This window comes from Camelus ferus, chromosome 7, assembly GCF_009834535.1.
Source record: "Camelus ferus isolate YT-003-E chromosome 7, BCGSAC_Cfer_1.0, whole genome shotgun sequence".
Classification (NCBI taxonomy): Eukaryota; Metazoa; Chordata; class Mammalia; order Artiodactyla; family Camelidae; genus Camelus; species Camelus ferus.
In genome coordinates, this window is record NC_045702.1 from 15,914,462 (window position 1) to 15,927,684 (window position 13,223).

The window sequence follows — 13,223 nt, forward strand, 5'->3', positions numbered from 1 at the left end:
ACTGTTTTGAAAATTTGGTTAAATCTTAAGGATCTTTTTATAAAAACAAAACATGAAAATTTTCAACACCCACATTCAATGTAAATGTAATTGGCAATGGAAGGAATTGACATGCTGTCTCTCACATTATGTGGAAAACTACTTACATAAATGTTGAAGTGCAGTATGAATTGCTTAATAATGCACAATGTTCCCCAGCTGCCATGTGCACTTGCAGCAAATGCTATGTAATTTGTGAGTATCTCCAGAACTACTGATTAGAAAGCAGAGGAGGGAAAACGGACACTGGAAACTACTGGGGAAAGCTATTTTGTTTTCTCAGATTCTACTGCATCCCTACTATCTGAAAGGCAGGACTGGACAAGTTAGCTTTTGCTTACCTACGCATTTCCATCAGTGAAATCCCCTGCAAAGTCTAAAGCCATATTTGTTTTCAATGTTGGCAGTGGTACAACCCACCGACCTGCATGGCGTTCAGAAGCAATCACCTTTTGTGCTGGGAACATAGTATAAGAGATGTGGAGAAACATTTCCCTGGGGTCTAAATGGTATAAATCAGCAGCAGAGAGAAGCTTCTAAGGCAGAGGCACAGGGCAGAGCACCTCTTGCCCAGATCTAAGGGCGATACTAACCTAACTCATCTCTGTTTTGATAATTAAATGAGGTAGCATATCTAAAGGACTTGGCAGTGTACTTGTCACACAGGAAAGATACAATAAATGGAAGCTGTAATAATTATCATGATATCTCATCACTGATGAGACATAATAGCTATACATATCTTAAAGATTTTGATTTCAGTCCCGTGGCCTTTTATTTGGATTCCAAGTTCCAAAATAATTCTATTTAGTATTTCTTTAAACATCATCTACCCTTTCTTAGTTGCCTAAAGCATTCTTTATTATTAAAGCTCAACAATTTAAAATATTTATTCAGGTTCCTTGTGTTAAATGAGAACACTTGACCAGACCCTGCGAATACTTTTGAACTTAAGGCTTGGCTTATTCTTTGTTTCCAGTTCTAGGAAATGCTTCTCTGTTACAACCCTGATAAAGCTGCTAGTCCAGTACTTCCTCAGAAATTCTTTTTAATCTACAGTTGTATTTCTGTGTTCTGTTGCCTAGGTCAATAATTTTGCTGGTAATATTCTAGCTCTCTTACTCAATCCTTCTGTCTTAAATTTGATTTTTCAATTCATCTTCAGCATTGCTGATTGGATATACTGTAGGTTTAATTATATAGTTATACACTCTTGCTAAGCATGAAAGAATTAAGTATTACCTTAATTTTTATAGCACTTACAAATGCATTAAAATAGTTTTCATCCTAATCTGTTTTTCCTCTAGTATTTTCATGAGATCCCAAGTAGATCTAACATTCTGCTTGGAATTTGAATTTCTACAGTTGCTTTTGGTTTTGCTCTTTTTGTACTTTTTTTTTTTTTTTTTTTTTTTGGTTGCAGGCTATTTTCTCCCTTTTTCTCCCTTGAGTGTTTTTCTACTGATTTTGGATGTTGAAGTTCAGTTTTTGTTTCAGATGCTTTCTTTGGTATTTTAGAGGATTTTGTCAGGTCCAGTAGATGCTATAAAAATGTGTGATTACATTTTATAGGTCATCTATTATACCTTAGAGACAAGCTCAAAAACTGTAAATGTGTATTTAGGGCCTCAATCATGTTAGAAGTCTTCAATTCACATGAATAACCTTTGAGATTAAAAAAATAACAAATGTAGGATCATTAATGTATTGTTCTTCTTAATAACATAATAATTATATCTGTATCCCTATCTATAAAATATTTTTAATTAAATGAAATATGAACCAAGAAGCAAAGTTGAGCAGTTAGCTTCATTTTAATGAGGCAAATTCTAAGGAAAATATTTTCAGTTCTTTTCTTCTTAAGAACAATCTTAGTTTCTTCAATACAGTAGCAAATGAGACTGGCTCCCTGTGCCACCTACATGTACAGAGCTCTTTCCTTACTGAGAACATCAACCAGTAATTGGTCAAATATCAGATTGATCTTGTGGAAGGGAAATCATTGGGATCTACCTCTGAGTTCTGTTTGTGAACCTCTCAAACAGATATTAGCTCAGCAGACAGTAATTGCCAGCACTGCTAGAACTTTGTTAGTTTTTTTCCAATTTCATGTCATTCAAAAAATTTTATTGTGCTTCTTAAAGTAATACTTGTCATTAATTTTAAAAAATCATACAGCTAATAAAGAAACCAAAGAAATTAAATCAATAATTAAAAACCTTCCAAAACAGAAAGCAACAGGCTCGCATGGGTTCATGGGTGAGTCCTACCAAACACTTAGGAAAGAAATTATACCAATTCCCTACAATCTGTTTCAGAGAATAGAAGAGGGAATAACTCCTAAATCACTCTATGAGGTCAGCATTACCTTAACACCAAAACCAGACAAAGACATTATAAGAAAAGAAAACTACAGAGAAACATTTCTCATGAACATAGATGCAAACATATCCTTGACAAAATATTAACAAATTGAATCCAAAAAAGTCTAAAAAGAATCATACACCATGATCAAAGGGAATTTCTTATGGATATGCAAGGCTGGATCAACATCTGAAAATTAATTAGTGTAATCCATCACATTAACAGACTAAAAAAGAAAAATCACATGATCTTATCAATAGATGCAGAAGCGTCTGACAAAATCCAACACCGATTAGTGATAGAAGTCCTCAATAAACTAGAACTAGGAAGGAACTTTCTCAACTAGCTACAAAAAGCCTACAGCTAACATCACACTTAATGGTGAGACACTCAAAGCTTTAAGACAAGAATGTCCCCTCTCAGCACTTCTTTTCAACATTCAGCTGAAGTCGTTGCTAAGACAAGAAAAGGGTGGTACAGCCACTTTGGAAGACACTTTGGTGGTTTCTTACAAAACTAAACATTCTCTTACCATGTGATCCAGCAATCATACTCTTCAGTATTTACCTAAAGAACCTGAAAATTTAGGTCCACACAAAAACCTTTGCATGGAAGTGACCAAGATGTCCTTGAGTAGGTGAATGGATAAACTGTGGTTCCTCCAGACAATGAAATATTAGTCAGCACTAAAAAGAAATGAGCCCCCAAAAGACATGCAGAAACCTAAATGCATATCACTAAGTGAAAGAAGCCAATCTAAAAAGACTACATACTGTATAAAAAAAAAAATTCCAACTATATGACATCCTGGAAAAGGCAAAACTATGGAGATAATAAGATCCGTGTTTGCCAGGTGGGAGGGGGAGACAGCCAGAGCACAGGGAGTTTTTAAGGTAGTAAAAATACTCTGCATGATACTATAGTGATGGAAATACGTCATTATGCTTTTATCTAATCCTACAGAACACACAACACAAGGAGTGAACCCAGAGGTAAACTATGAACTTTGGGTACTAATACTGCGTCAAAGCAGGTTCATCCTTGGTAAAAAATATACCATTCTTGTGAGTGACGTTGCTAATGGGAGAGGCTATGCATGTGTAGGGGCGGAGGGTATGTGAGAAATCTCTGACTTTCCTCTCAATTTTGTTATAAACCTAAAAATACTCTTAAAAAATCAAGCATACTAAAATGTAGCAAATAATAAACAACCAATAATAGGACTATGATTACATAAATGATACATAAAAAATATAATGCAACTATCAACTATAATTGTGAATGCTTTCAATTATGTACAAAAATGCATACAAAATAAAGTCAGTCCAGAAGAGCATAATGGGAAACTACATTTATAGTATACTCTCAATATTTAAGAATATGTGCATGAAAGAAGAATGAAAAATATCCTAAATTATTAACAGTGATTGTCTCTACACAGCAATATTGCGGGTGATTATGATTTCCTTCTTAATACTTAACTCCTGTATTCTTCAAAATTTCCACAATGATATATTATTATATTTCCCCCACCCCCCAAAAAAAATGTTGGGAAAATATTCCTAAATGATAATAGAGTAATTCAAGGACACAATAATATATTTTAAAATTAATAATGAAAGTGAGGTGATAGATGTGCCAACTAACCTTAATGTGTTAAACACTTTGCAATATATACCTGTATACAGATGTATCAAATCAGTACCTTGCACACCTTAACCATACACAATGTTACATGTTAGTTACATCTCAAGCTGGAAAAAAATTTTAATAAAAATTATAATGATATTATAAATCAATTTACAAAAATTCAAGACACTATTTCAAATAAAATTTATATTTTGAGACTATAGCAATGAAAAGGAAATTACTATGTATACACATAATATGGGAGTGAATTTTATTTATGGATGTTTAGATGGATACATTTAAAAGTTACCAAATAGGGAAAAAATACAATAAAAGAATATAATGCAATATATGCCATTATCAAGTGGAACTTAATCAAGAATTAAAGGATGTTTTAATATAATGAAAACCATAAATATAATCATATTAGGTGATTTAAATGATTGAAATTATGTGACTATATCAAAAGATACCAATTCCTATTAAAAGCTTCCAACAAACAAGAATAGAAGATATTATTCCCCAATTATAATAGAGAATATTTGTTTAAAACCAACAATTAACTTCATCTTTAATGAAGAAATATCCAAAAATACCTTTTTATCAGAATTTTATTTAACACAGAGACAAGATAGAAATATATAAGAAAAGACAAGTATTTTTGCTATGATTTTATATTAAAAAAAAAACCAGGCCATCTAATACTGTCAGAACAAAGGCAATTCGCCTAAAGACAAACATTTTGAAAATTAGTAGCATTCTGACGGATATACGCATAGTGAGTAGCAATACATATATATTTAGCCAAGAAAGAATTCATGTAATAAGGGATATTTAAGACCTAGACCAAAGCATGAACAAATTATAGTGAAGGAAGTCAAGAAACACATCAGTAATGAAGAGACTTAATTCCTTGATGGAAAGAATTAGCATCATGAACGTAAGCCTTAAAGAGCTCATTTTAGCCCTAGACAGTTCAAGCCAAGGCACCAAAAGGATATTTACCTTATATAACACATTCCTTAGGGGAAAAAAAGAGTTTTTAAATATTAAAAATATATTTGTGGGGAGAAAAACAAACAATGAAGCACAACATGATTCAAAATTCATGATTTAAAAGCAGAGTTTAATTCATTGTATGGCAAAAAGTATTTAACTACCAGGGGTTATAATTACCAAGAAAAATTATGTTTTCGCTCAAAGCAGGGTAATCAAAACACAAAGCATCGCAATGCAATGTAGTAAGTGCCAGAGTTTTGAGAACGCTAGGAGAACCGTCTCTCTTGGGGTCAGGAAAGGCTACCCTGGCATTTTAAAGTATCTAATTTTGCCAGTTTTTGAGGCCGGAGGAGGGAAGGTGGGGCACTACGGGGAGCGTTACTTACAAACAATCACAAGATAAAACGGGACATTCCAAAAACTGCAAGTAGGTCATTACAGACAATATTGGTCTGCATTTTCAAAACTCAGTTAAAAGTCAATATTTAAAAATCAGAAAATTTCTCATAAAAATTTGGATTTCGGGCTTCTTTTGACAAATTGGATGATGTGTTAAATCGGGCCCCACGTTCCCACATAGAAACAAGAGGCAGTTTGCCCCTTTTAGATGGGACAATTTTTCTTTTCGGGGAGGAATTAGGTCTATTTATTGTTATTTTAATGGAGGTACTTGGGGATTGAACCCAGGACCCCCTGAATGCTAAGCAGGTACTCTAACCACTGAGCTACTCCCTCCCCCTAGATGGGACCCTTTGCCACAGCACTTCTTTCCCGTATTCCTCTGACATCCAGCTCACTTTAACCATTTATCTCAACTTTCTGGTCTCTATAGGGATTTGAGTTCAGGACTCCCACCCGACAAGATGGAGACGAGGACGAATGAAGATTATGGCAGAAAAAAGCAGTAAGATTGGGTCTGCATTTCAAAAGGTCAACCAACCAGGTAGCATGGGGCGAATCAGGGGGAGAGAAAGGAGATAAAGAGATTATTGACATCCACAAAAGCCTACTGTATTAAAAATTACACTGCGGCTGAGATAGTTGAAGTGGAGCAGGGGCCACCTCACACCTCCTGCAAAAAACTCGCAAGACCTGACTTGAAAACCACTGCGAGATGCATCTGTGAAATAAACACAAGAGGTGATGAGGGTTTGGGGAAAAGGCAGTGTGTAGGGGCTGGAAAGAAAGGGGCAAAGAAAGAGAAACATTTGAGAGATTTTTGAGGGGAAAAAAATCTCTAACACGGAGTAACCAATCTGACCCAGGGAACACAGAGAAAAGAAAAGAGGATGACCTGCAAGGTTTTGGCTTAAGTCATTAGGTGGTGACACTTCAAAATAAAGAACAAAAGGGAGAACAAGCCTAATTTAGGGGACTGGGCATTTGTCCAGGATGCACAGCTTCCCCTCATCAGCCCTGACGGACCGCCAAAGAAAACCCTAACCTGATTAACTCTCTAGTTAGTAGCTGAATCATCAGATTAAAATAAGAGAAAGATGTGATTACTTTTACAGGATGAGTACCAACAGAACTAAGATTAAAATGGAATACTACAGAATTGAATAAAATATTGCAACAAAGATTACAAAGGGTTAATAACTTCATATATATATATATATATATATATATATATATATATAAAAGCATAATGATAAGACATGTAAAAAGAACACAATAATGTAAAAGTCTACCAAGTCTTTTAGTGGAAAGAATATGCTTTTACACACTACACTGTTTCCATTAAGGATTTAACATGGCTTATAAAAGAAATATAATAGTAAAAGAGTATAATGTAAATAATAATAATAATAAAATGTGAAAATATTTTTAAAAAAATTAGCACCAGGAGAAATCATAACCAGGAAAAAAGAAACAAGACTTGCAGAACATAAGAGCTTTCAGAAATACTGTTGGTGACGATCAAAATGAAGAGATGACCATAATTTGCATGACTCTTAGTCCATTAGGAGAGAATACAGTTTCTCACTCCTAAAGGACATTTTTGCAACACCTCCAATAGAAAAGAAAGTTTTTCACAATCAAAAATTTTCTAAATAAATAAATTTAGCTTGATGGAAAGCTCACTACTTTGGCCCCACTTCTCAAATGCTATGTCATTGCCCGTTAAATTAAAACAAAACAAAACACGTTACACACCAACATTTGGGGCTATTACTACAGCAAACGCAGGAAAGAATTTCACAAACCTGCTTCTCTGTGGTACCTCTTGATGGAAAACAAAGAACTAAACATCAGATTCAACTGGATAGAGACTGCCACGTGGACAGGGGCAGAGAGGAAGGAGGGAGAAGTCACAACGAAATGGGTGAGGTATATACGTTTCTGATGGTCCATCCTGATCACAGAAAGAATGGATCCAACTTAGCACAATGGATGAACTACCATCATTCAAACTACAGAATTTGAGCTTTGGTAAAAGTTTAGTAAGAAATGGAAAGTAGACAGAGTGAGGTAGAAATCTCTGGTGAGCACCCAAAAGTTACATACTCTGTGGTGTTGGTTAAGGATGGATCCACAAGAGTTGGATATGATGTCATATACAGCCTTCTATGAAAATTAAGGAGCCTAATTAACGGCCAGATCACATTAGCACAGAGGAGGGCCCCAGCAATTTAAGGGCATGGACGAAACCGCACAAAATAAAGACACGCAGAAAGCAGACAGAGAGAAATATCAACTTGCATGCATTCTTAAAGAAATGAAAACCAAAAGACAGTATCATTCAGCAACTATAAACAAAGTCAAAGTCAAGAATAACTTAAAAATTCAATATTGTGTGGATTTTAAGAAAAGAGGTATATTTGAAGTTTGTTAGAAAGAATCAGAATATCCCAGAATAAGGGAACCAGTTAAGTAAACTATGATAAATTAGTGTATCTGTGCATAAAAATGATTATGCATGATAAATGTGAACAAATATGGAGAGATGCTTATGGAAAATTAAGCAAAAAGAAAGAGCATAAAATGTACATATACCATAGTCTACAAATGCCACAATATAAACTGTGTACATGGGCATATGGAAAAAAACACTTGGCTGGATCCCAGAACTAGTCAGCAGGAACCTGTCTCTTTAAGAGCCCCAGCCAGCCAGCCTGGGGAAAGCCCTCCACGACTGCAGGGTTTGTCCCAGGTCTGAGCCCACCTACACTCAGGTGTTACCATCTCTTTGCCTGCTCAAGGTCCAACCTCATCCCCAACCACCCATCCCCAGTTTTATCCTCCTAGTCTGGCATTTTCTCCTTTTTCATCCTCCTTAACTCTCACAACCACCTGTGAGGTAGGTATTATTATGCCTACTATTAATAAATGATTAAATGAATGGTTACAAATTAAAGCTCAACAGAAGCTTTGTGTTCAGACCTTCCAATTGGACAAGCGTCTTCTTATCTTACTGATGTCCTTTAAGGTTTACCTGCACATGGCTTCTTGGCCGACCCCGCAGGGACAGAGACCAGAGGACTGGCTTCTGCAGCCCCAGCTCCGTGTACTCCTTGTTTCTCAGGGCCCTGGGAATGCTCAGCAGAAGCTGAATTATCTAAAAAGCAGAAAGAGATGAGGTTTCCTAAGACACCCCTTATATCACTCTAAATTTCATTTTATGTTGGGAGCATCACCCCAGCTCATCAGATCTCAGATAAAACTCCAAATACACTGGATTTGGAGAGTTCATGTCTTCTGGATTAAAACACACACGCGCACACACACACACACATGTGTATATATTTACATATCTCAACAGGAAGCAGAAAGTCACATTTCAGAGTTAGGAGAGACCCACTAAACAAGACCAGGTGAAGAGAATGACAGGCCCTCCCCACAGTATAGAGTGGAAGATCCCTGCCACCATCAGGGACACAGCGACACAGCCTCTGACACTGGTACATGCAGAGCCCTCCCTACCTTCAAACCACCACTACCGTCCCAGCAGAAGAAAATTCCCTATCAATGCTTAGAGACTAATGTTGATGATTTGGTTTTTCCATCAGCAATTCTCCGAAGCCCACCACCCACTGAAACTGATTTTCAGATACAAGCAAATCTAAGTACTCTGAATGCATTATAATTAAAAGAAGACCAAGCCACACTTTATAGACCTTAATAAAGGACAGTTTGTGCAGCAATATGGGAAAATACTTCTGATGTTGTAGAACGTGTAAATGAAAGATACTAAACTAAAGCAGACTTTTACCTCAATTGGACACGTACTTTATAGTAACAGGACTAAGGGGGCTGTAATTAAATAGTAACAATTATTGTGAATTAATTAAGTGAGTGGAGTCATATGTGATTTTTATTTCTACTCTCTATTTTCCAAATTCTTCTGTAATGTGGTTAAAATTCCCTAAAAATTAAGTAAGAAAAAACTTTAATTCAGTTTAATAAAGGAAAGCCATCCCTACATTATCCTTACCTTTCTATTCACTAGCCCACCTCCTCTTCTTTTCTGAGCAAAGCTGTCAGACTGTTCTTCCTACTTCCTGACCCCCAGCTTCCCGAGGAGCTACACAGTTCAAATGTTTATGCACTGAAAATAAACTCCATCCCTTCCCTCCTCTGGCTAGAATCACAGTTCGGTATCACAGAATGTTGACAGATTAAGCTTCCCCAAGGACAGAGCAGCAGTTAACCTACGAAGTGCTTCCTCCCCAGGGTCACTTTCAGGTCAGAATTACATTGCTGGTAGCGTTTTCTCTGCCTCCGAGAGTCATCTCACCTTTATTTTCAAGCATCTTGTGCAGCTTCATGTGCTTGTAGGTGGAGATGATCTGAAAATTAACGACACTTGGAATATTCAGTCCTTGGTCCTGCAGCAGCTTCAGGGCTGTCGCGTGAATGAGCTGATGGGACCGCTTGCATTTCTGTAGCCTGCACTCCCCCCTGACAAAGGACTTGCACACGTGAAACTTGCTGCATTTATCCTTGAGGTTGCAGTAACCATACAGGGCTTCACCTTTGTTGTAGAGCAAACAGACCTGGGACAGAAATGAGGCAACACTTACAACATTCATTTTCATTGTATCTCTTAAGCCAATAAAGGACAGCTTCTCTAAATGGCATCTTCTGATCATTGATGGCTGTTAAAATCCTTGAGGGAAAGGCAGACAGGTATGAAATAGTTCCTCCAGCCACATCTTCCCCAGCAGCTACTAATGCTCAGCTGCCCCTTGCTGACCTTGACCCTCAGCTGGCCCACCCTCCTCTCCCAAAGCCTGTAGCCAATGAGTGACTTCAATGCAGGTACAAAAGGCTGGCCCCTCTGCCTCAAAACTGGTACCTCTCTTCCAGGTAATTTTTGCTCCAGAGCCCCAGTATGATCAGGTCAAGGCCAGATCTCACCCTGCTTGCAGCTCTTTCTTCCCTGTATCCTGCTTCTTTTTCACCTTTACAGACTTTTCCAAGGATCCCTCCTCCAATATATGACATGTACCTAAATCCCAATGTCAGGCTCTGCTTCCAAGGAAACCAATCTAGACAGGCATCCTGAACAGGTAATTTATTATCCACTATTACTATTTGCATTGGGACAGCTAATGTAAACCGGGTCTGTCCCAGGCAAACCAAGACCCTCCTGATGGGGAACTTCATAATGATGGATCAGGCTGTCCATCCTGAAGGCACTAATCAATCTTAACCTCACACACAAAAAAAGATAACTAGACATTGTGTACCTCCTGATGTGATGCAACAGGAAATACAACTTTCCAGGTTTTAGCATGAAAGTCTGACATGGCTGGAAACCCCTCCGTCCCAGGCAGGTAGGGACCATTAGCCACCCTAACAATATACCGCATACACAAAAAATTCTTCCTACAAAAATCAAGCCTAAATCTGGTGGGGGATGGGTAAAATAGGTGAAGGGAATTAAGAGGTACAAGCTGCCAGTTATAAGTCATGGGGATGCAATATACAGCATAAAGAATACGGTCAATAATACTGAAATAACTTTGTATGGAGACCGATGGTTATTACACTTACCATGGGGATCATTTCATAATGTCTTTAAGCATTGTCATGTGAAACTAACATAGCACTGCGCATCAATTACATTTCAATCAATAAGTTGAAAACAATGGTATTTTACCTATAATTGTGATGCCAATTTTCCAAAATGAACTCATAATTTCAGTTCAATTCTTACCTCCCCCAAAGAATTCCTATAAAATAGTTCTAGGACTTTAAATGATTCTAAACCCTATCTGAAAAAAGGAAACAAGTGAGAATAGATTAAAGAAAAAAATGTGAAAAAGCATAATGGCCATAGAGACTCATACCATCTTATCTTAAAATATAAACTATTTTCATTAAGCAGTATGATATTGATTCCAGAATGTACAGGAGATCAAAGAAAGTAGATTCTAGACACAGGCCCCAAATCAGAATAATCTGTTCTTCAAGATTTGTTAGAGCTGAGCAGTAAGATCATTGGGCTTAATATTACTTTGTAGAAGACTTAACTAATACCCTGGTTTTGTGTGTTTTTATTTTTATTTTACATTTTTGAATTTTTATTTTAATGCTTTTATTTTTCAAAAAGCTACTCTGGCTTCCTATTTCTTCTTGAATCAATTTTGAGGAGCTAACTTTTTCTAGAAATTTGTCCATTTCATGTAAGTTTTCAAACATATCAGCATCACTAATTTTCATATATCTAATGTGTGTGTTATCCAGCACCACCAAGCGATTCTCCCATTCTCAGCGGACATTGACCAGGTGTCCTTCAGATTTAATTCAGTTCTGACATTATCTCCAGGAGATAGACTTGGAGATAATGTCAGATCCTACAGGTTATGGGCTCAGACCCACAAGCCTGCCCTCACTTTGATATAAATCACAAGTCCAGGCTGTCTGTCACCAGCTATAGATCAGAAGTTCCCACAACCCCTTCTGTGGGTTCAATTAATTTGCTAGAAAGGTTCCCAGAACTCAGAGAAATATTTTACTTGCTAGATTACCAGTTTATTACCAAAGGATGTAACTCAGGAATAGCCAAATGGAAGAAATGCATAGGGAAGGTAAGTGGGAAAGGGTGTAGAGCTTCCACGCTCTCTCTGGGCGTGGCTCTCCCAGCACCCCAACGTGGTCACCAACCTGGAAGCTCTCTGAAGCCCACCCTTTTGGGTTTCTATGGAGGTTTCATTATATGGGCACAATTGATTAAATCACTGGCTACTGGTGACTGAACTCAATCTCTAGTCCCTCTCCCCTCCCAGGAGGTGAGGGTGGGACTGAAAGTTCCAACCCTCTAATCACATGACTGGTTCTTCTGGAAACCAGCTCCCATCCCTAGGTTACCTAGGGGCTTTCCAAAGTCACCTTGTGAACATAACAAAAGTCACTTTTTATTGGCTCTCAACATTTAAGAAATTCCAAGGGTTTTAGGAGCTCTGTGTCAGGGAGAGAGACAAAGACCAAATGTATATTTCTTATTATACATCACAATACCACAGTATTTGTCCCTTATTGATTATTTACTGTGTGCTGTGACTATATTATGCTCGGTATCTTTAGGAGAGTGGTAAAAGGGGACCATCAGGCATTTTCACACAAGAGATGTAGATATCATTCACATCTCATCCACTGTGCTTGGCCATGGTCCCCGCTGTCTAAGTGGCCACGTTTTGGGCCACATGACAAAGACCTCCAGTCCCAGATGATTAGACCAAAGGTGGGCTAGTGTCATGAGTGCAGCCAACCCGTCAGCTGCTCATGTTACGGAAACGACAGGCCAGTCAAGAAACAAGCACCACTCGGAGGGTTGGAGTACTCAGATGTATTATGCCAGCGGGCTCAGAGGGGCTTCTGCTCCAAAGCTCTGAGCACCTTCAAGATGTGCACATGAGGTTTTACAGGGTAAAGTACAAGCTTGGGGTATTCGGCCAATAGGCATGGAACAGCTTTAGCAGCATTATCATCACAAAGGTGGAGGCGGGGAGGCAGCAAACCAACATTCCAAAGCCAGATATGTATCTTTGAAAATCCAGCTGGCTAGCAAGAACACATAAACAGCAAACCAACACTAATTAACCTAGATTTACAAGTTAGTCTAGCAGAACTCAGATCAGTATTCCAATACTTAGATTTGTGAGTTATCTTGTTAGACCAGCCCAGCTTTTCCTTCACACTCACAGAACACGGAAGTTGTCTAATACGACACGGTGAGGCTGGAC

General features: G+C 37.6%; 1 protein-coding gene across 1 annotated transcript in view; it reads right to left on the reverse strand.

Moving 5' to 3' along the window:
* KIAA1549 (KIAA1549 ortholog) overlaps nucleotides 1-13,223 on the reverse strand; it is a 142,921-nt gene that overhangs the window by 126,137 nt on the left and 3,561 nt on the right. The window contains 2 exon segments of the mRNA XM_032483450.1: nucleotides 8,468-8,590; nucleotides 9,770-10,028. Of these exon segments, the coding sequence (XP_032339341.1) occupies nucleotides 8,468-8,590; nucleotides 9,770-10,028 (382 nt within the window).